General features: G+C 36.5%; 1 protein-coding gene across 26 annotated transcripts in view; it reads left to right on the top strand.

Annotated features, from left to right (window-relative positions):
- Positions 1-23,041, top strand: part of Slmap (sarcolemma associated protein) — a 122,814-nt gene that overhangs the window by 48,373 nt on the left and 51,400 nt on the right. For all 26 annotated transcript variants that reach the window (XM_055612298.1, XM_055612289.1, XM_055612295.1 and 23 more), the window contains exons 2-9: positions 717-864; positions 11,525-11,597; positions 15,463-15,499; positions 17,209-17,271; positions 18,864-18,959; positions 19,218-19,289; positions 20,565-20,705; positions 22,060-22,197. In XM_055612298.1, the coding sequence (XP_055468273.1) occupies positions 717-864; positions 11,525-11,597; positions 15,463-15,499; positions 17,209-17,271; positions 18,864-18,959; positions 19,218-19,289; positions 20,565-20,705; positions 22,060-22,197 (768 nt within the window). The remainder of the gene's footprint in view (positions 1-716; positions 865-11,524; positions 11,598-15,462; positions 15,500-17,208; positions 17,272-18,863; positions 18,960-19,217; positions 19,290-20,564; positions 20,706-22,059; positions 22,198-23,041) is intronic.

The raw sequence follows: 23,041 nt of genomic DNA, 5'->3' as shown, positions 1-23,041 counted from the left end.
TGCTGGGGTTCAATCCAAGGCCTAGTGTACGCTTGACAAGCGCTGTGTCGCTGAGCTGTCTTTTTCACCTCCAGTTATCACCTGTCTTTTTCCTTGTCTTTTGAGACAGGTTCTTTCCTTCTTGGATGTCATAATCCTTCTGCCTAAGCCTCACAGATGCTAAACTTACAGGCACTCATTCCTAACTGTCTTCTCTTACTTCGTGTTCTCTTCTGCAGGGTCATCAAATGAAGGCACATACGCATCCATACTTCATTCTTTTGTGTAGTCAGTAATAACTTGGTGTGTGGATAGGCTGCATTTGTTTATGTATTCAGTTGATAGACATTTCAATTGTTCTGTTTTTGATTGTTATGAACAATATTATGATGAATTTTTATATGCAAATTTTTTGAAGACGTGTTTTCTATTATTTTGGATAAATACCAAGGAGATTTGGAAGTTTTGGGTTGTACTCTAATTTTATGTTTAACACTTTAAGGACATAACACAAACTGTTTTATAAGGTGGTTACACCATATATTCAGTTAGATTTTAAGCTATCCAGTTTTAAGTTTTTATTTTCATGTATATTGAGTGTTAACTGAACTGAGTGGCTTCAGTTGATAGGGGAAAGACCATTTGAAGTAGTTTGCAAAGTTGACAGTACTTTTTAAAAAGTAAGTTTGAGATTATTACTGTTAATCTTTTGCTTTTTGTATTTGTTTCTTTTTCAGTTTTATCTCCAAGACACTAAAAGTAGTAATGGTACCTTTATAAATAGTCAGAGATTGAGTCGAGGCTCTGAAGAAAGTCCACCATGTGAAATTCTTTCTGGTGACATTATCCAGTTTGGGGTAGATGTCACAGAGAATACACGGAAAGGTAAGAGTATGGATCAGTTTTTCCTGTCATTTGTCTTTATAAGTTTTAAAGTTCTTTATTATGTTATAAAACATTACATTCTCGTAATAACGATTTAAATATGGATATACAAAGCCAAAAATTTTAGAAGTTACCTACTTCCTTTTTGCTTTTCTAAAATTATAAATTAAAGTATGTTACGGATATTTTTCATCATGTTATAAAAACAACAGCATAGGGAGCTGTGGGATCAGGAAGCGCAGGCTGCCGTGATAGCATACCCAGCTGAGAGAAACTTAAAGCGTAGATAGTCTCTTATCAGTGGCAGGATTTACTGAGACCTGATGAGCAGCCTGGAGACGGTTTGTTTACTGAGCTAGATGGTACAGTGGAACTCGGTCACAAAAGCAGAAGTGAAATTGGCTCTGAGGAGACGGGGTGGGCAATGGGGAAACACGCTCCAAGCGCAGCGGTTGGTCCAGTGTGCTCAGACACGTGGATGAGAAAGATAGAGTGAAACTCACTGTAGCCCAGCTAAAATTATAAAAATAGTGTAATGGGTGTTTTATCCTAAACATAATTCACTGTGGCTTTAAGGTCTTCACTGTTCTGTTTTCTCTTCTCTTTAACATGGCGATAAACTGTTAACATGCTTCTGACTATCTCATGGTCACAGGGTGATAACTGCAAACCTAGGTATCATTTTTCTCATACCAGTACTCCATGCAAAACGTGGGGGTAAAATGCTCTCTTGTGTCCGTGTGTGTGTGTGTGTGTGTGTGTGTGTGTGTGTGTGTGTGTGTAAGTAAGTCAATCTTACAGAAAGTGCTCCAAGCTTATATTTCTCTACGTGCCCCTGGCCTCATGAATAGATCACACACAGTCCAAAGAAGCCCAATAAGTGACAAATGAGAAGAGGAGATCCATGGTTGGTCTAGATCAGTTCTGGTTTCTCTCCTTGGGTTGGCTGTGTGCAACGCTATCACCAAGGGAGTCAGAGTCTGTCACCAAGAAATAGGAAAAGCCCTGAGGGCAAGCAGAAGTACTGAATGCAAGTGTAAGGTTTCCTGAAACTGGAAGTTCTCTAGCTAAATAATCAACTGCTTTTGAAAATTATTTATTTTACAATTCTAAAGCTCCCTGGCTCTAACTAGTTCACTATGTACTCTCTGATTATGAACTCTAGTGGCTGATTGATAAAATTAAACCATTTCTGTTACAAACCAAAAGAGGGCAGTTACACTTTATTAGTTTAATTCAGACAATGGAACAATAGCTTGGCAAATTTTTCCTTTTCTTTTCTGAGCATGATCTTAACTGATGATGCCCTAAATCATTAGACTCTGATATTTTGCACAGTACAATGCACTTGGCAGTGGTGCTGACTCATTTGTGTGCATTCTCTGTATAAACTTTCATTGCCCTTACAATGGTAGCCTTATTTTTGTTAGATTATTTTCCCTCCTCTCTAAGTTGTGTTTTGGTATTTGAATTTGTATAGAGTCAACCTACATTTACAGTTGTAAAGTAGAGGTTGAATCGTGATACAAAGTGTTGATTACTCCATAGTAAGAGAACTCACATTTTGCTGTCACAGTGAGAAGGGCAGCACTTGGCAAACCTATTTTGCTGCTGTTGTACTATAATTAGGCTCAAGTAAATGGAGTCTCACATGTAAGTAACCCTCAGAGACTTTGAGTACATTGTATTTCCTTCAGGAAATTCCTACTTGATATAGGGTTCTCAAAATTTATTAGGCATTAATTGATAAAAGAATGTAGTTGCCAGTTTTAGAAAATAGCTTAGTTAAGCTATGCTGAGCAAAGCCTTTAATATGCTGGTATATATGCAGATTTACAGGGGGTTGATTATAGAATGCAGCTTGCACCTCTTTCTAGTTCTTTTATTCTCTTACCCATCTATGACTGGAGAAGATTTAGTATAATTATTTGTACGGTATTATTTCTCCAATAGTAGGTTTCTGAAGGCTTCTTTGAATGTTTATGTTTTCTACCAACTTATGAAATAAAAATGCCTGTCATTTAAATGCTTTGGACATTTATCATCTCCACAAAGTTTATTTAATTTGGAGGCTGTTGAGATACAGGTATATTAGAAAACATGTATTACCTGTTCAAGCTTATGCTAGGAAAAATTATAGATTTTTTTTTTAATGCTAAACAGCAGTATGATGAGCTTTATATCACTTGAAGAATTCTGTATCTACAGTGTCACCAAATACAAGTCAGGAGGATTTTCAAAGAAAGGAAAGGCCACTTGTACATGCGACAGGTCCTTTAGTCAGACAACATTTATTGGGGCCTGGCATTCAGAAAGCCTTGAACTATACATTCTCTTTTTAAAAAATTGCACCTGTATGTCCCTGCAGGCCGGGATGTCGGATCCTTGGAGCTGGAGTTGTAGATGATTGTGAGCTGCCCAGCATGGGTGCTGGGATTAGAGCTCACGTCCAGTGGAAGAGCAGCAAGTGCTCTGATTGTTGAACTGTCTTTCCAGGCCCCCATTTTTTACTCCTTCTTTCTCTTTTCTTCAGGTGGGCCTAGAACTTCCTATATAAAACTGGCCAGTCTTTTGTTTATAAGAGATTCACCTGCCTCTGCCTCTGGAGTGCATTCTTCTTGTTCGCAGCTTATTCCAGCTGTCTTCTGTATGTGAGCTTTCTTTTTTGTTCTGGCTTTTCCTTCTATTTCCAGCTTTCTAATCTTGTTTTGTTTGTTCCTTTCAACACACACACACACACACACACACACACACACACACACACACACACTCACATTTATAAAGCCTTCCCTTGTCCATGCTCACTGAAAATTCCCATATTGGTTTTTATTACCTCATAGGAGGTACACCTATGGTACCTCCTTTTTATTTGTATGTCTGGTTGGTTTCCCTATTGAAATCTTCTTTTTTTGTGTGTATATATATATATATATTTTTTTTTAATTTAACTTTTATTAATTACACTTTATTAATTTTGTATCCCCCATAAGCCCCTCCCTCCTCCCTTCCCGGTCCCCCCCCCCCTTTTCTGCATGTATGCCCCTCCCCAAGTCCACTGATAGGGGAGGTCCTCCTCTCCTTTCTGATCTTAGTCTATCAGTTCTCATCAGAAGTGGCTGCATTCTCAGGGTTCTAGGTTATCTCCATGGATAGTCCTTGGAGTATGAGTCTCTGGGAAGTTCCCTGTGTTCAAATTTTCTGGTTCTGTTGCTCTCCTTGTGGAGTTCCTGTCCTCTCCAGCTCTTACTATTTCCCACTTCTTACATAAAATTCACTCTGCCCGACATTTGGCCATCAGGCTCAGCATCTGCTTTGACAGTCTGCACAGCAGAGGCTTTCAGAGGCCCTGTGTGGCAGGATCCGAGGTTGTTTCCTGTTTTCTTCTTCTGGCTTTCAGAGGCCCTCTGTAGCAGGTTCCTAGGTTGTTTCCTGTTTTCTTTTTCTTCTGATGTCCATCCTCTTTGCCTTTCAGGATGGGGATTGAACATTTTAGTTAGGGTCCTCTCTTTTGCTTAGTTTGTTTAGATGTACAGATTTTAGTGGGTTTATTCTATGTTGTATGTTTATATGAGTGAGTATATACCGTGTGTGTCTTTTTGCTTCTGGGACAACTCACTCAGGATGATCCTTTCCAGGTCCCACCATTTACCTGCAAATTTCATGATTTCCTTATTTTTCATTGCTGAGTAATACTCCATTGTATAGATGTACCACAGTTTCTGCATCCATTCTTCAGTTGAGGGGCATCTGGGCTGTTTCCAGCTTCTGGCTATTACAAATAAAGCTGCTACAAACATGGTTGAGCAAATGTCCTTTTTGTGTACTTGAGCCTCTTTTGGGTATATGCCTAGGAGTGGTATGGCTGGATCTTGAGGCAGCGCTATTCCTAGTGTCTGAGAAAGCGCCAGATTGATTTCCAGAGTGGTTGTATTCCCACCAGCAGTGGAGAAGGGTTCCCCTTTCTCCACAACCTCTCTAGCATGTGATGTCACTTGAGTTTTTGATCTTGGCCATTCTGATGGGTGTAAGGTGAAATCTCAGGGTTGTTTTGATTTGCATTTCCCTAATGGTTAATGACATTGAGCATTTCTTTAAGTGCTTCTCTGCCATACGATTTTCCTCTACAGAGAATTCTCTGTTTAGCTCTGTTCCCCATTTTTTAAGTGGATTACTTGGTTTGCTGCTTTTCAGTTTCTTTAGTTCTTTGTATATACTGGATATTAGCCCTCTGTCAGATAAAGGGTTGGTGAAGATTCTTTCCCAATCTGTAGGCAGTCGCTTTGTTTTGATGACGGTGTCCTTTGCTTTACAGAAGCTTTTCAATTTCATGAGGTCCCATTTATTGATTATTGCTCTTAGAGCCTGTGCTGTTGGTGTTCTGTTTAGGAAGTTTTCTCCTGTACCAATGAGTTCTAGGGTATTCCCCACTTTTTTTTTCTAGCCGATTTAATGTGTCTGGTTTTATGTTGAGGTCTTTGATCCACTTGGACTTCAGTTTTGTGCAGGGTGATAAGTATGGATCTATTTTCATTTTTCTATATGTAGACATCCAGTTGGACCAGCATCATTTGTTGAAGATGCTGTCTTTTTTTCATTGTATGGTTTTGGCATCTTTGTCAAAAATCAAGTGGCCATAAGTGTGTGGGTTTATTTCTGGGTCTTCTGTTCGGTTCCATTGATCCACCATTCTGTTTCTATGCCAGTACCATGCAGTTTTTATAACTGTTGCTCTATAGTACAGCTTGAGATCAGGGATGTAGATACCTCCAGAAGATCTTTTATTGTAGAGGATTGTTTTAGCAATTCTTGGTTTCTTGTTATTCCATATGAAGTTGAGAATTTTTCTTTCCAGGTCTGTAAAGAATTGTGTTGGCAATTTGATGGGAATTGCATTAAATCTGTAGATTGCTTTCGGTAAGATGGCTATTTTTACTATATTAATCCTGCCAAACCATGAGCATGGGAGATCTTTCCATCTTCCCATATCTTCTTCTAATTCTTTCTTCAGAGACTTGAAATTTTTTTCATACAAGTCTTTGACCTGCTTGGTTAGGGTTATACCAAGGTACTTTATGTCATTTGTGGCTATTGTGAAGGGTGTTGTTTCTGTAATTTCTTTCTCAGCCCTTTTGTTTTTTGTATACAGGAGTGCTACTGATTTTTTTGAGTTAATTTTGTATCCGGCCACTTTGCTGAAGGTGTTTATCAGCTGTAGGAGTTCCCTGGTAGAGTTTTTGGGGTCACTCATGTATACTATCATATCATCTGCAAATGGTTATTGAGATCTTAAAGGGACCTAGACATAATCACCTTTTTTTTTTTTCCAACATTTTTCCTAGCAATGCTGCTTTGCAGCCAGCAAGTTCTCCACAGCACCACCATATCTCATGGCCCAAAGTAAAAAGCAAAGAAAAAGAATACGTTAGCCACACAGTGGTGGTACACATCTTTAATCCTAGCCCTTGGGAGGCAGAGGCAGGTGGATCTCTTTGAGTTCGAGGTCATCCTGGTCTACAGAGCAAGTTTCAGGACAGACAGGCACAGAGAAATTCTGTTTGGGTAGGGGCTAAAGAACAAGCCTGTCGTAATATTACTAATGGTATGTTAAGAGAAATAAAATGGTGAAATATGAATGTTGAGAAAAAGACTGTTATCAACTAGGTGAACTTGAAACAAGACTTGGAGAAACAGCAGCTGCTGAATCTAGGCCTACAAGATTTTTGTCATATCAGTAAAATTATTTGTCTAAGATTGCTGGCCTCCCATTAAAAGGACTAGGAACTAACATGAGTGAATCTTTCCTGAAAAGTCAGGTATTTTGAACATCAAATTATAATAGCATTGGATTTAAGGATGCTAAATATGTTTAAGTTGATGAGTTTATACTAAAACTAAAAAGGAAACTGGATTTTTTATTACTTTTGTAAGAACTTAGAAGAAATCATTTGCCATTCTGAAAACTGGTAAAGAAAGAGAAAGAATAGAAGCACTCGTATCTCCTGTCCTGTGCGAGGAAGAGCTTGGTTGGTAGGGTAAATCATTGGTAGAATGCTTGCCCAGTGTGCATGAGGTCCTAACTTGACCTCAGTACTTGGGGACAACAACTATCACAACAAACCTCAGTTATAGGTAAGATTTAAAAAGAAAGTAGTTGAAGAGGCTGGAGGGATGGTTTAATGGTTAAGAGCAGGTTTTGCTCTTAGAGGACCAGACTTGAGTTCTCAGTGTCCACATCAAGCGCTCAGATTCAAAGTTCTGACTCTAGCGCCAGGATATCTGACACTGTCCCCTGGACTTGTCAGGCTTCTGTGCTTGTGTGTACAAAACCACACATAGATAAACACCGATGCACATAACTAAAACATAAGTCTTTTAAAAACTAGTTGAAGGTTGAAAGCTTTGTGGTAACTAAACTACAGTTCTCAAGAGAAGACAGAGTGATAGAATACTAATTTAATTTTAGAATGAAAGCACTGTTGATTCACCTACCTTTCTCTGCATTCTTAAAGCCTAAGAATTAGAAGCCTTAAAAAGTAAAAAAAAACTTCAAGATAAAAAGTCTTAACAATTACTTTATATCAAATGGTAAAAAATAGATTAATGCAAATTATTTCAGTCTAGAAATACTAATATTTGATTCAGATCTTGTTTTTTAAAATGTTGTTCTTGCTTCTTGTTGTCAGTCTTCCGTTCTTCAGATGACTGCTAAGTATAAAATGGTACTGGCTTTTCTACTCTACAGAGAATGATTAGAGGCAACGCTGGATATAATATACCCCATTGTTTCTCTTTCTCATCTGAAGGCCTCCAAAATATTTTAAACCAAACAAACTGAATATGGGTCTCCTAATTGGCATTTGTCTGAAGAGGTAAATAGAGGCTGAGTGCATACCACAAAGTAAATAAATCTCAAAATCAAAATAAATGGTCTGTGTAGGCAACAGAAAAGAAACAGTGGCAGTCGGCTCATGGTGTTACTTTGATTTGTAGTAGTCTATATCCATGGAGTCGATATAAGTGGTTCTTCCACATGTGTTTTGTTGCCTCTGTTTGTACACACCTGTTTTTCATATTTAACATTGATGAAATTTATATCTGATTTAGCATATCTGTATATTTAATGTGGCAATGTTCTGATGCTCCATTTTTTTGTGGACAAACTATTTAAATTATCTTAGTCTTTGAGTATGAACTGTAGCAATCCTTTTTGTGTTGATTTTGAGAGCAAAATAGGTTTAAAATATTTCATAGACTTTTTAGAACATTATTATTATTCTAAGTATTTCTTTCATAATACCAGATTCTCTGAAAGTGTTTGAAAGGGGTTGGGGCTGATGGCCAGATAAACTTGGAAAATGTATCTTAATACTGTACAAATATCCTTTAAGTCTTTTGTTTTTGTCCTGGGAATTGAATCTAGGCTTTGCGTATATGCAGGGCAATTGTTCTACCACTGAGCAATAGTCTCAGCTTTTTCTTTCGTCTCCTCATCTGCAAAGAAAGCTCAGAATTAATACACATAAAAACTTGTTAAACTTCTTTTGACTCAGTTGAACTCAATCTGAGTAGATCAGGCTGGTGTGGAACTCAGAGATCTGCCTGTCTCTGCCTCCCAAGGGCTGGGATTAAAGACATGTGTCAGCACCGTGTGGCTCCTAATTCCTTTTTGTTAACACGTTTTAGCATAATATTTGGGAAAAGTCTACTATACCAGGTTATATTAAAACATGCCTATTACATTGTTTTTTTTTTTACTTGATTTTTAAATTTTTTTTTCTTTATTAATTACATTTTATTCACTTTGTATCCTCCCTGTGAGTCCCCCCTCCTCCCGTCCCAATCCCTCCCTTCCTCCACCCTCTGCATGCATGCCCCTCCCCAAGTCCACTGATAGGGGAGGACTTCTTTTCCTTCCTTCTGATCCTAGTCAATTAGGTCTCATCAGGAGTGGCTGAGTTGTTTTCTTCTGTGGCCTGGTAAGGCTGCTTCCCCCTCAGGGGGATGTAATTAAAGAGCAGGCCAATCAGTTCATGTCAGAGACAGTCCCTGTTCCTATTACAATGGAACCCACTTGGATACTGTGTGCAAGGGTCTTAGGTTATCTCCATGCATAGTCCTATTACATTGTTTTAAATGTTTGCCTGTTGCTAATCTGAAAAACCATTAAGGTTTCTATGCTTCTGAGTATCTACTTGAGATGAAGTCTTCTTGCAGATAGGGTTGGCTGCATAGTCAGACATGGACTTTTACTGCCTAGTCAGTATTAGTCCATGGTTCACTTCATTGGTTTATGTATTAGTCCATTTGCTGAACTTTAGAGTCGTCTAGCTGACTGGTAGAATTCCTGATGTGATGTGTCACATGCTGGCCCTGGGACCTGCAGTTTGATTCTGTAGTTTATCCACCTCTTCTTCCTGTAAATTTATAAAAAGCTTTTTGTTAGCATATTTTAATTAGGTATAATAATGTGTTTTATTACATTTTGTACATGTATTTGAAACATTTGGTTATATTCACCAATTATCTTCTATTGCCCCTTCCCGTTCGTTGGTAATGCCCTTCTTTCAAAATAGCTGTTCTTCTACTTTTACCACTCTTATGCCTTGAGAACATACATGTTTAATTAGTGGTACTTATAGGAGCTGAAGTCATAAATTTTATAATACCACATGCCTTCACTGAGGTTAGCTATTTGGACGGAAATGCTAGGGGCCACAAAGAGCCAGGTGCTAATTGTGCAATGGCATCACAAGTCTTTGGGTTAGGCTCTAAGCATTGGGGATCTGAAACTGCTAGAAAGGGGTAACATCTTGCTTTAATTTTTGGTCCTTTTGTATCAACAGTTAGGATATTAGGGAGGAGGTAAGAGTCAAAAAATGAGATGAGGTTTTGAAGGAAGGGCACAATTGGCAGCAATATTTTAAGGACTAAGTGAAGTGATTCTGAGGCAAAAGAGAGTTGGAGGATAAGATAAGAGATTTTGGAATAAAGATCTGAGGATGCAGGGTACTTTTAAGGGAAGAGAGGTTTGGGCAAAAAATCTGAAGGTCTAGAGGTAGAGAGAGGGCATAGACGGAATGAAGCAGGGCAGAAGGGAAAACTAAGATAATATGGGAGGGAAAGGAATCTCTTGCTCTGGAGTTTGATCAAAGTCTTTCCCAGCTGAGAATTCCAGCACAAGGAGGTGGAGAGATGGTTCAGTGGTTAAAAGTACTTTCTGTTTGTCTTAGGGCTTCTATTGTGATAAAACACCATGACCAAAGCAACTTAGGGAGGAAGGGTTTATTCCAGCTGACAACTTGTAGTTCATCATACAGGGAGATCAAGGCAGGAACCTTAGGCAGGAAACTGGAGGCAGGAACTTATGGAGAGGCCATGATGGGGCATTGCTTACTGGGGAAAAAAAAATGCATGTGGTTATGTTAGCAAGAAGATAAAGAACATCACAGATCAGATGTGTAAAAATGGGGTTGTTAACAGTAAGATATTTGAGATTGCATGTAACCTGAATAAGAGACCTATGGCAGCAGCTTAGAGGATGTGTCTATGAAGGAAGAAGCCAAATGATTCATGGCAGTAATGGCTATTCCAGTCAGAACTTTGAAGTAGATGGTTCTTTGTCTGTGTTAGCACTTCCGGTATATAACTAGTTCCTGAAAACAAATACCGACTAAACTGTGCTAAATTCCTTAAATTTAATATACATTTACAGATGATACTACTTTTCCTTTTCATCTTGATACTATGATTGTAATTGTTTAACCTATTATACCCTTAGAGCAATAATTATTGTGTGTGTATATATGTATATATATGTTTATATATACATATATATATATGTATAGACAAATTTCCTTGTGAGACTCAGTGAGTTTTGGCAGATGTACACAGCCACTTTAAGTACTGCTTTTAAAATCATTAGACAGTGTGTTTTTGTCTGCCCACATTAGCTTTAAGTCAGTTTAGTAAACTAACAAATTTGTTGAACTGTAGTGGTGCAGAATTTTAAGAACAGAGAAATCAAAACTACGAATCTTTAAATTGGAAGACATGTTTTTCTGTAAAAGACATAGTCATCTGTACAGTCGCTGTACGTGGGAGGTTTGTCTCTTGAAAAACTCAGTAGGAAAAGGAGTGAGAGGCAGTATTGTGAGTTGTATACAGAGGGGCTGCCATGACTTTATCAGAAGGTGTTGGGGATGTAGGAAAACGACCATGTGAAAGCTGCCTGGAGAGCCTCCTATGCAGGTCAGAGCAGCTGTGCACGGGAAGAGTCGGGAGGCACCCGCGCTTGTCAGCAGGCTTGGTTTTCTCAACTTCACCATCTAAACTGTAAATCAAGGACTTTAAAGTCTTATGAAGAGACATATTGGAGACAGAATAAGGACTACTTTTTAAAGGGTAGTATATTAGGTATGATGTAAACAAACTGGGACAAAACTGTTTCATTCCTCTCTTTATTATTTCTGTACACTGGGCAGTTGACTTTTCATTGTCTTAAGGAATTGGAAGTTTTTCTAAGGTTGTAGATACTGTCGTTAAACTACTAGATTTATTTACTTTTCTAGAAATTATTACTTTTAAGAATGAAATACAAGTTTAGATATGAGACCCACCAAGCTTCATATTTTTAAACACTTATTTTATTTGTTTTAACCAGTTACCCATGGGTGTATTGTTTCCACAATAAAACTTTTTCTACCAGATGGTATGGAAGCCCGACTCCGCTCAGAGTGAGTATAATTTAGTGCTGTGAAATTTTGGATCAATTGTCTTGGTTGGTAATATTCAGAGTGATGATATTCTGTTAATACTACAAGATTGCTTTACTATATTAAACCTGATATAGTACCTTTTGGCAGATTATATACTTCAGTTTACTTGCTTTTTATATTATCTGAAAATCTAGTAAATAATAATGTATCAGAGGTAAAGGTTGTTTTGTTTCTAAATTTACTTTTACAATGTACACTTGAATGGATAATTTTTTTGTAATTTTTAGGACATGTCAGGATATGGTGAATGATAACTGTATTCCTTTTGATATATGTTTACTATAAAACTCTTTAAACCAAGTGCTTATGGAGTTAATGTAGGTGTCATTGTCTTCCAGAACCTGATGATGCCAATATAGTCAATATTTTTGAGAGTTTTTTTTTTTAAATCCCCCCAAAGTTATATTTTATGTTTTATATGAAGGGATGTAAAGTTCTATTATGAAGTCTAGAGGTAAACATAAATAAATAAATAAATAAATAAATAAATAAATAAATAAATAAATATATATATATATATGGTAAACATAAGTATATCCTTATGGTAGGGGCTAGGAAGTATTTAAATATTAATGCTTTTTCTTTTTAAATTTAAGGACAGCCTTAACTATGCTAGATGCTTGTTTCCTTGTTTCAAAAGAGCTTCCTGTTATGATAATCTATATTTTACTAATGGCTCACATGATTTTGATTATGCCAGAATACCCAGAGTTTAAGGAAAAGTTGAGTAATGAGTAGGGAAGAGAGAAAGACAAAGCAGAAAGAGCCCTCCCGTCCCCATTACTGTAATTGTCTCTTTTTTTTCTGTCATTAGAATTATATATTTTATGCTTTTCTTAGGGCCTAGCATAGTTTTTTTTTTCTCTGTAGTTTTATGGCTAGATTATGCAAAGCAGAGATGATAAAACATGAAATTTAAAATACCATTTATTTTAATTATAGTTTATTAAAATGCAATTACAGTTTATTAAAAATTGCAGTAAAGTTTAAGAACTTTAACGTAACAAAGCCTTTATGGGTCAAGAATTAAGCTTTTAGTTGTATAATACGTAATCGATTCACCAATGACATATAGCTTTTTTAAAGACTACTGTTTGCAGTTGATATGAACTATAGTTGATATGAGATCATTTTTGATAGAGCTAAAAGCTTTGAGCAGTCATGTATGTCTTCTGTGTTCTTAAGTTCCATCTAATAGAAGAAGTGGGTTTTCATGTGTATGTATGTGTGTGTGTTTGTGTGTGTGAGTGAGTGTGCGTGTGTGCCATGGCGCGTGTGGAGGTCAGAGGACCACCTTGGTGTTGGTGCTTGCCTTCCAGCTTCTTTGAGGCAGGGTTTTGTGTTGTCACCACTCTTTGATAGTTAAAATATCTTCTAACTATTTCTTGTTTTCTTCCCCCAGCCCCTTTAGTGGCTACATATGTGAATGTTTGTGTGCATATGTGTATTGCCTGCATGCGGAGGGGAGGGCAGCCTCAGGGTCTCATTGAGCCCCAGGGACCTCCCTGTCTTTACCTTCCAAGTGCTGAGGTTACAGGCATGCTCTAGCACTTGACCTTTTACAGGGTCCTGGGGATGCTTGAGCAGCAGGGACTTTACCTGCTGAAGATGCTCCCTAACCCGTTTAAAGGGCTAGTAAACATTACCTCATTGAACATCTTGCTTCAGTTTAGAAAACAAGTTTTGAACGAACAGTTCTCTAAAGCTGTATGAATATCTGAGTAGACTTTAGGGTAGGCAGCTCAGTGAAAGCCTTACTCCACCTCTTCTATGACTTTGCAGGCCTTTTTCATCTGAGACATAAAGATAAATCATAAGACTTACTGAGCAGGAACTTTACAAGGCTTAAATATAGTTGTATATTTAAAGAACTTAGTGTAGTATCTACCATATAATAAATCCCTGATAAACATTAACTGCTGCTATTGTAATCTAATTGGGAATTTAAATGGTAAAATACATTAAGAATGCCAAGTCCACGTGTGAATGATGTGTACAGTTTTTTAACTTCAGTAGGTAGTTATGATAATTTCTTAGTTTTTGTTATATTTTATAATTTTCATAGAAATTGCTTATAACTTTACAACCCTAACATTAAATAACAGTTTTGACTTCTAACATTCCCTTGCTATACTTTTTATATACAAAAGTTTTTCAACAATTCAAAGTATACCTATATCTAATATAGATTTTGTAAAAATCAAATATATTTGCAGAATGTGTTATTTGACTTTTGTAGCCTTTTGTTGTTGTTGTTGGTGGTGGTGGTGGTGGTGGTAACCAGATTTCATGAGAACAGAGACTTTTTTTTTTGATCACTAAGAAAACCAGATTTTAAAACAAGATTAAAAAAATATGTATATGGATATAACAAATACACACAGAGAGAAAAAGAATACATAAAAATGGTTATCTCTGGGTGTTAGGATTGAATAATTTTAGTTTATTTTTTTTATACCTAACACATTTTCCATATTAAACGTATATTGCCTGTACAGTCAAGGAAAATCAAATTATGTTTAAAACATCCATTTTAGTTTTATAGAGTGAAGAAAAATATTTGTAGTTAAAACTTTTTAAAAACCTTTACTAGGCAGCAAGTTTCTTAAGGCCATCTGATAGGCTCTGTGAATGCAGGGGTGAATTGATCGTAATTCCTGAGACACAGACATGTAATCAAATAAATATAGTTAAGATTTATACATGCTCAGTGAAGTCTCTGTAAGATATCCTGGTGTGCAGAAAATGGGTAGTTAAACTTAACTCTCTACTGTGTATTCCATACCAGGTCAGTTTCTCAGCAGTTTATACAAGCTTTACCAGTTGAGTCTGGGAATGTTCCCAAATCAGCCTTCAAGCTGTCAAGTTGACACTAGGTTGGTTTCTAAGATGTGAAGTGTAGGGGATGTAGGTGTCATGCTTTTTCTACATTCCTCTACGTGCCTTCAAGACACATATCGTCTCTTCCAGAGCTTTGTAAAACAGGGACGCTGGCTTCCTTAGCTGCACATTTCTCATGAAAGTAAAAGGTAGTATTTGCTTGGTTACTATTCCAAGCCATTGTTTAAAACTACTTGTTTATATCAACACACTTAATACTTAAATTTACAGGACCACTTCTTGAGGCCTGTGTTGCTTAGTTACTTTGCCTTTTAGCTGGTAAGTAGAGCCAGTTTGGTCTAGTTGGTATATTTTCTGAGCTTGTATGTTGACTTGCTGCTGCTTCTTTGTCAAAAGTTCTTTATCAGGCTCAAAAGGGAATTAATGTCAGTTGATGATCTCTGTTGTGTTTGCTCTGAATTCAGTTTCATACATACATGAAAACTTTGAGTTAGTCTCAAGATGTCTAGGTGAGATTAGTTGCACTGTCTTTACAGCTAAAGTTGTTCTTGACTAGAGCAGCTTTCCAAACTAGAGCAGGCTTTCCAAACAAAAGCCTTTTTTTTCCAACTGTGCTTATTAAAGACTTCTGCATAGGAGCAGTTAATTTTTGATAATTTGGGTGTTACAAATTAAAAATACATGATTGGAAAGGTACTTCAGTGTGTTGAAATGCTAAAAATAAGAAGTCATTACAGCACTCAAGGCACAATACATTTTGAAATTGAAATTTGTTTTAAAGAAAATAATGAGTAAAAAGTAGTTATATATGTATTAGTTTATTTTTTAAGAATGTCATATGTTTATGAAAGGATGAAAGATAACTCATAGTCTTCTAATTACATGAGTAAACACATGAATTTTATACAAGATATTCTGGTGCTCTAGTTCCATTCCCTCTGTTTTCAGGAAATTAGATAAAATTCTAAATTTTACTTTGCAGTGTCATCCATGCTCCATTACCGAGTCCTGTTGACAAAGTAAGTTGTGAATGATTGTTTTCCAAACTTTGAAATATTATTTCATTCAAGTATGTATATTTAATATGTTTTACCAATAAAAAAACTTTTAATATGGCTATGTAGTTAATATAACCTTCATTGTCTGGAAAATTTGGAATGAGTGTTTCTTCAGAAAAAGCTTTTGTAGCCCAGGTAAACCACTGACTGAGCAGACTAAATGTACCTGGTTTTGTGCCTTGCCAGAGGTAAGTAGTATTAATTGTTACCTTTTATTCTGAAGTACAGTTCTGTCTAGGAATTTCCCAAAGCTTTCTATCCAAGAAGTTACTTAGTATCTGCACATGCAGCAAAGCAGCTCTAAAATGGAATTGCGTAAATTGTTCTTTTAATGCCATTGAAGATTGATTTTTGACACTGCAGATTAGAAATTGCAGTAATTGATGGCTGAGTTTTGTTTCTGTTTAGGAGTAATGGTGCACTGCAAGTATAGGTGCCATCGCTAAGTAACAGAGTGTGGCCAAAGAGCGAAGCCATACATACCTCTTTACTATTTGGCGTTACATTTACATTGGACTTTTTTAATCATGTGGTTCTGTATTCAATAGTCCCGAAAAGCCCTTACTGAGGTTTATTCTAGTACAGTTGGGTTCTAAGCAGTTAGGCTGATTTGTAGTTTTTGGACATTATTTTTCTATCTTGTGAAATTTTATATATAATAATAAAAAATTTTCAGTTTAATTTTTCAGTGAGTGAAGAGTGTGAAATTTCATTTTATCCTCTAACCTGACATGTATTTTCAAGTAACATTTTGAAGAATGTTGTTTCTAAGTGACATATTGACACATTAATGAATTAATTAGTAATGAATTGTAAAAGAAAAACATGACTGTATTGGTTAGGAGTTATTATTCCTGGTTATGAAAAGTCTCAGTATCTTTGTGCTATAAGTTTGATTTGGCTTATAAAGTTTCACAGTAGTGCTTGCTTCATCATCTTGCTTATAAGTCACAGCGATTGAAATCTGAGAGACTAGGTCGATTAAAAATATTTTATGTGCATATTTAGGAAAATAGACATTTTATGGAATTGGTTTGTTTTTAATTCTTTAAGGGCATTTTATTTTGTGTGCATTCTGTCTTTGCAAATGGAGATAAGACAATGATTTTCAGGAGTTGGTTCTCTCATTTTAGCATGTGGATATTGGGATTGTCCTAGTTAGTGTTACTATTGCTGTGCTAAAACTCCAAAAGCAGTTTGGGGAGGGAAGGGTTCATTTATTTGGCTTATGCTTTCACATCACCGTTCATTATCAAAGGAAGTCAGGACAGGAGCTCAAATGGGGTGGAATAGGAGCTGAAGCAGAAGGATACTGCTTGCTATCCATGCCTTGCTCAGTCTACTTTCTTACACAACCAAGGACCACCAGCCCAGGGATGATACCACCCACAATGGTCTGGGCCTTCCCCCATCAATCACTAATTGAGAAAATGCTCTACAGGCCTGCCTGCAACCTAATCTTATGGAGTCATTTTTTAATTGAGGCTCCTTCCTCTCATGACTTAACCTATGACAAGATGACATAAAACCATCTAGCACAGGGATCACACTGAAGTTATCAGACTTGAGAGCAGGCACCTTGACTTGCTGCACTGTCTTATTGACTATTAATAGCCTTCTTAATGTGCCGTTTTCTGCGATTATTGACATTATCTTGTTTTATTTTCTAGGTTGCTGCTAACACTCCAAGTATGTACTCTCAGGAACTATTCCAACTTTCTCAGTATCTACAGGTAAAAGTAAATCTTGAGAATTCTTAGCTTTTAAAAGTAGCTTAGTATCTCCTTTGGTATCCTGGTGGGTAGAGTCTTTCAGAGGTCCCCTGTGGAAGGCTTCTGCTGAGTGAAGTTTCAGCCTCTTCCCTACGGTCCTCCTTGTTGTTTAGCTTTTTTAAGGCTATAGATTTTAGTATGTTTATCATATATTATATGGCTAGTATCCACTTATATGTGAGTATATACCATATGTGTCTCTCTGCTTCTGGATTACTTCACTCGGGATGATCTTTTCTAGTTCCTTCCATTTGCCTGCGAATTTCATGGTTTCCTTGTTTTTAATTGCTACGTAAATGTACCACACTTTCTGTATCCATTCCTCCATTGAGGGATATCTAGGTTGTTTCCAGATTCTGGCTATTACTCAGTGGCCGGCTCTTTGATCACCTGAATTTCATCTGAGATCTAAAAGACTATTTCCAGAAGTACTACATTTATGGGAGTTTGGTTCAGAATTAAACTAATGGAATGGAATTTTAAAAAAGATGTAATGACACCATCTAGTGGAGGTAGATTCTAAAACTGTGGTTGGCCGGTAGCTTTGTTCATCACTAAAACTTTTTGTATCTGTTACTTCCTGGATATTAGGAATGTTTCAAGAGCTTAAAATAAAATATGGCAAATAGCCATTTTAATGTGGATTCTCAGGTGATGGTGTTTTTATTAGATTCCTCAATCTGCATTAAAACAAATTACTTCTAATTCTACAGTAGGCCAGATTCCCCTAGTCATTGTTTATTGAGGATGTGGAGAGCAGTAAATTATTGTTTTAAACCTTAAGTGCTATCTTTAAAGCAAAGATACCTCAAAGATAGAATGATAGTGTGTGTCCTTCTGGTACTGACAGGAATGACAGGATGAAGGTGTGCCAAAGCCACAGCTGAATGATGTGGGCATTTTACCTTCACACTCTGTGAAGGGGATGCTGTTAGCTATTAAATGTTGACCACAGAGTACTCTTGCTCTTCAGTGTTTTCACCATATTCACATATAAGCTAATATTTAATGGGCTCTTGCTTTTTAAATATTAACTACTACTCAGTGACATCATCAGGGGGAGAATCAGAACACTTGAAAATGCTTTAAGCTCTGAGTAGTCTCTCTTTTAAATATATATATATTTAAATAACATTGTAAAAAGGAGAACCTAAAAACTATTACTATTTTAGATACCATGTTGTAGAGCTGCTGTAAAGTATCTTTGTTTTAGTTTGAAATACATTTGTCTCTAGGTATATAAATATTTCAAAAAACCATGTGTGAATTTATGAAATACAAGCAGAAACAGAAACATTTGTTAATTTTTCTAACCTGCTTTTGAAAGTTGCTCTTTTAGTAGATTACCAATAAAAAGAAAACAGAAATGAGTAATTTGTGGGGGAGAAGTTATTAGACTACCTGTTACATCTGTACCTGCAGTCCAGTGCATGGGCTGAAATAGTGAGCTAAAACCATGGTGTAATTTGCGAATATATGCAAACCATACTGAGTATTATTCTTCAGAGGTGCTGCTGAGCTCATTAGATTTTTTTGTGTATGACTTATGTTAGGAGGCCTTACATCGGGAACAGATGCTGGAACAGAAGTTAGCCACACTTCAGCGGCTACTGGCCATCACCCAAGAGGCCTCAGATACTAGTTGGCAGGTACTGTATTTACTTATATTCAAGAAGCTTTTAAACATTTTAATAGTTGTTTTTTTTTTTTTTTTAAGTGTTGAATGAATAAGATTCTCTGGCAAACAAAAGTAAAGTTATATCTTAAACAAATGTTGAAACAGTGTTTTGTAGTAGATTTTGATTGATTTCCCAATTTTCTTTCTTTTGTTGGCAATAAAATCTGTTCTACATAATTTGTTATTGTTGTTACTCTGGGTTTTTATTTATATCTATTTTTTTCAACAGGCTTTAATAGATGAAGATAGACTCTTATCACGGTTAGAAGTTATGGGAAACCAGTTGCAGGCATGCTCCAAAGTAGGTAATTTAATTTCAGGTACATAGAAAGAACTTATGGTGTTTTCTGCAGTTTCATTTCTTTATATAGTTCTACAATTCATTTATATCTTTGTCATAAAAAAAAAAATTCAGGTATACCTGTAAGTAGGAAGAGTTGTAGTACACGCCTGGGTCCAGTTCTGACTCCTTTTTTCTATTGCAGTTGATATTTATTGAAGAGATGATTTGCCTTCTGGATTGTGACTTAGTCTATACTGCTATTAAAACATTTTTCTAGCTCTTTCTCTAGGCATGAAATAATAGATATTTGGTCTGGTTTAGGTTATGGTACTTGTTTGTCCCCCACTTCTACCTTCCTTGGCCAACAACACAACACTTTATGGGTGGTGGTGTTCTTCAGTCAAAGACAAAATAATGGTTAGATGGTGTTTCTTTTAGGATTTTATTATTCATTGATTCTTCACTAGGTCCATTATTTCATTAAAGATACTTAACTTGTAATTTAATTCTATCATTCCTTCATTTACTTAGCTGGATTACTTCTTCAAAGAGAATTTTTTTCCTCATGAACCATTTTGTTACTCTAAGCACATTTTCTACAGGGGAAAAAAAAAAAAACCCAGAATAAGTGAGCCCCCAATTATTTATTAGATTGAAACAGAATAAATTGATTCTTTTTTATATACAAGCAAATGACAATGAAGTACTTTCTCCTTTGCTTAGAGTTAAGTATATTTGCTATATTTCAGTCTATATTTGTAGTTATCTTTGTTGATGATCAACTTAATAAGTATTGGCAATAAACTTTTTAGTTTCTGTAAAAAGTTGGTGCTCTGGCTAAAACAAACTTCGATAGCTTCCTGTGGCCAAACTAGACAGGATGCTTCATGCTCATTTTACACATTACTAGTTACAGACCTGGGGTCTCCTTTTTCCTCGTGATGGTCTTACTACATTTGTTTTAACTGTTATTCTAAAATGATTGATGTTTTGATAGCAATGATTTTTGCTCATAAGTGGAACTGTGATAGCTTCCACAGAATATGAATAATCTTAATATTTGAGAGAAATTATTTGCCTTTAATTCTTTCCATTGGAATTAGTATAGTTTCTGAAGGCATAAGTTACTGGCACAGCTTGGAAATACAGATTTAGTTAATGGTAGCCAATATTTGTGTTTGGGAGTGCCTCAACATACAAATTTGACTATTGTAATGTGTTTATTTCTTTCAAAGGTTAAGCAATTTTTAAAGGAGAGTAGTTTGGGTATAATATAGGTGTCTTTTATTCTAGAATCAAACAGAAGATAGTTTACGGAAGGAACTTATAGCACTGCAGGAAGATAAACACAACTATGAAACAACAGCCAAAGAGTCTCTGAGGCGGGTTCTTCAGGAGAAAATTGAAGTGGTTAGAAAACTTTCAGAAGTTGAGGTATTTCACTTATATTGTTATTGTTTTTAAAGAGTTATTTTCTTGTTAAAATTATATGTCTGTGTAGTTGGTGTGTGGGTACATGTATGCAAATAAAGGTGTCTACAGAAGTCCAAGGTCTTTCTTTGATCCCCTGGACTGGGAATTATAGGCAGTTTTGGGCCATCTGACATGGATGCTGGGAACTAAACTACCTTTGCCTGGACTGGAACATACTATGTGGACCAGATTGGCCCCAAGCTCTCAGAAATGCACCTAGTTTTGTCTCCCAAATGGAGACAAATGGATGGGATTAAGGACATGCCAATACCATGTCTGGTGGGAATTGATCTTTTGGCATAAATGTTTGCTGACTTTTCATGGAGGATGGCAACATAAGACTTGAGAATTTGACTACTTACCCATCCTCTAGAGAAGTGGTTCTCAACCTTCCTAATGCTGAGATTATTTGACAGTTCTTCATGCTGTGGTGACCCCCATTTCTACTTCATAACTGTAATCTTGCTGTGGTTATGAATTGTAAGGTGAAATATCTGTTTCTGATGGTATTAGGCACCCAATGAAGGGGTCATTCCACCCATAAAAGGGTCATGACCCACAGGTTGAAAACCACTGCTCTAGAGTAACACTGTGTCTTAGGCTTTAGACGTTAACTGTCTTGTAGGTCCTAGGAACAATCAAAATGTGATTCTTGGGTCTGAGAGTTTAGCTCAGTGGGTATGAGCTTAGCATGTATGAGGACCTGGATAGTTTGTATTATGGTCTTATTCTATAGTATGTACTTTATGTTCATTATTGCTTGATTAATTTGACGTACAAAGAAAGTTTCAAGCATCTTCCTATTTTCACATTAGATGAACTGCTATGTGGTATTAAACTTATTTTTAGGATTGTTGGCTTAGAAGTAAGTGTGATAGATGATACTACAATAATAGCAGGAATGACAATGATGATGATGATGATGATGATGATGATGATGATGATGATGTCAGGAAGATTCACAAGCTGTACTGTAGCAAATTTGAAGCCAGACTGAGTAACATAGTCTTGTTTCAGAAATAAATAGAAAAGGAATTGGTGGTTTTAAAATAGTTTCAAGGCTAAAAGTTAGACCTGTTGACCTTTTAAAAGTATTTTTGTCCATTTCCCAACATTAAGAAAAGAAATACTTAGTTTTGTTTTAGTATACATATTCCTGAAATTATTTTGTCTTTTAACTTACCTTTACATAAGTTAAGTTTAATGTTGATGGAGAATAGTCCAGAGCTACATTTTTTTACAAATTGAATTTATGTTTAATTTTTAATAAGTACCCATTTACTCTAAATGAATTGCCTGTGAACTTGAATTGCAGCGAAGTCTGAGTAATACTGAAGATGAATGTACCCACCTGAAAGAAATGAATGAACGGACTCAGGAGGAATTAAGAGAATTAGCCAATAAATATAATGGAGCAGTTAATGAAATCAAAGATTTATCTGATAAATTAAAGGTATGTAAATTATTTACTCTTCTGCTGCTGTGATAAACACCGTGACAGGACACCTTACAGAGGTTAGGGCTTATTTGGGCTCATGGTTCTAGAGGAGTAGGACTCTAGTCCCATCATGCTGAGGAAGTGTGGCAGCAAACGGGCGTGACAACTGGAGTGGGAGCCGAGAGCTGGCTGGGAACGGCTTGAGGCTTTGAAATCTACTTTCTCCAGCAAAGCCAGATCTCTTAAACTTACCTAAAGAGTATCACCTGCTAAGGACCAAGTATTCAAACATGCAGACCTGTGAGGGGCATGCTTACGCAGACTATCACAGCTTGTGTTTAGTCTGCCTGAAAGCATGTTAAACTAATAGTCTACACATTAACTTTTAAAAGTCTATACATCACTCAGTAGTTGTTGATGTAAAATTTGGTGAAACTGAAAAGTTGAAATTGATAGTGAAGAAAGTATATTGTGTTTAGTGTGCCCTCCATTACTGTTGAAAATTGAAAGCCTTTAAAACCAAAACCAGACATACTTCCTCTGGATGGAAATGCAGTCAGTGCTTCATGACAGTCGGGTGTAGTGTTTGCTTCAGCATCACATAGACTAAGATTGGAATGATACAGAAAAGAGCAGCATTGGAAATCAACTTGATAAGGATTGGCAAGATGGCTCAATGTGGGCACTGTCATACAAACTGTAAGAGCTAAGTTTGGTTATAGAACCCATGGGGGAAGGAAAGTCCCCAAAGTTGTCCTCTGATCTCCATGAGAGGGCCATGGCACCTGTGTACTAGAATTTAGCCATGTGAGACACACACACACACACACACACACACACACACACACACACACACACA

This window comes from Psammomys obesus, unplaced genomic scaffold, assembly GCF_907164565.1.
Source record: "Psammomys obesus unplaced genomic scaffold, mPsaObe1.curated_primary_1811, whole genome shotgun sequence".
Lineage (NCBI taxonomy): Eukaryota > Metazoa > Chordata > Mammalia > Rodentia > Muridae > Psammomys > Psammomys obesus.
The sequence above is the reverse complement of the archived record's forward strand: the minus strand, read 5'-3'. Positions and strand labels throughout refer to the sequence as shown.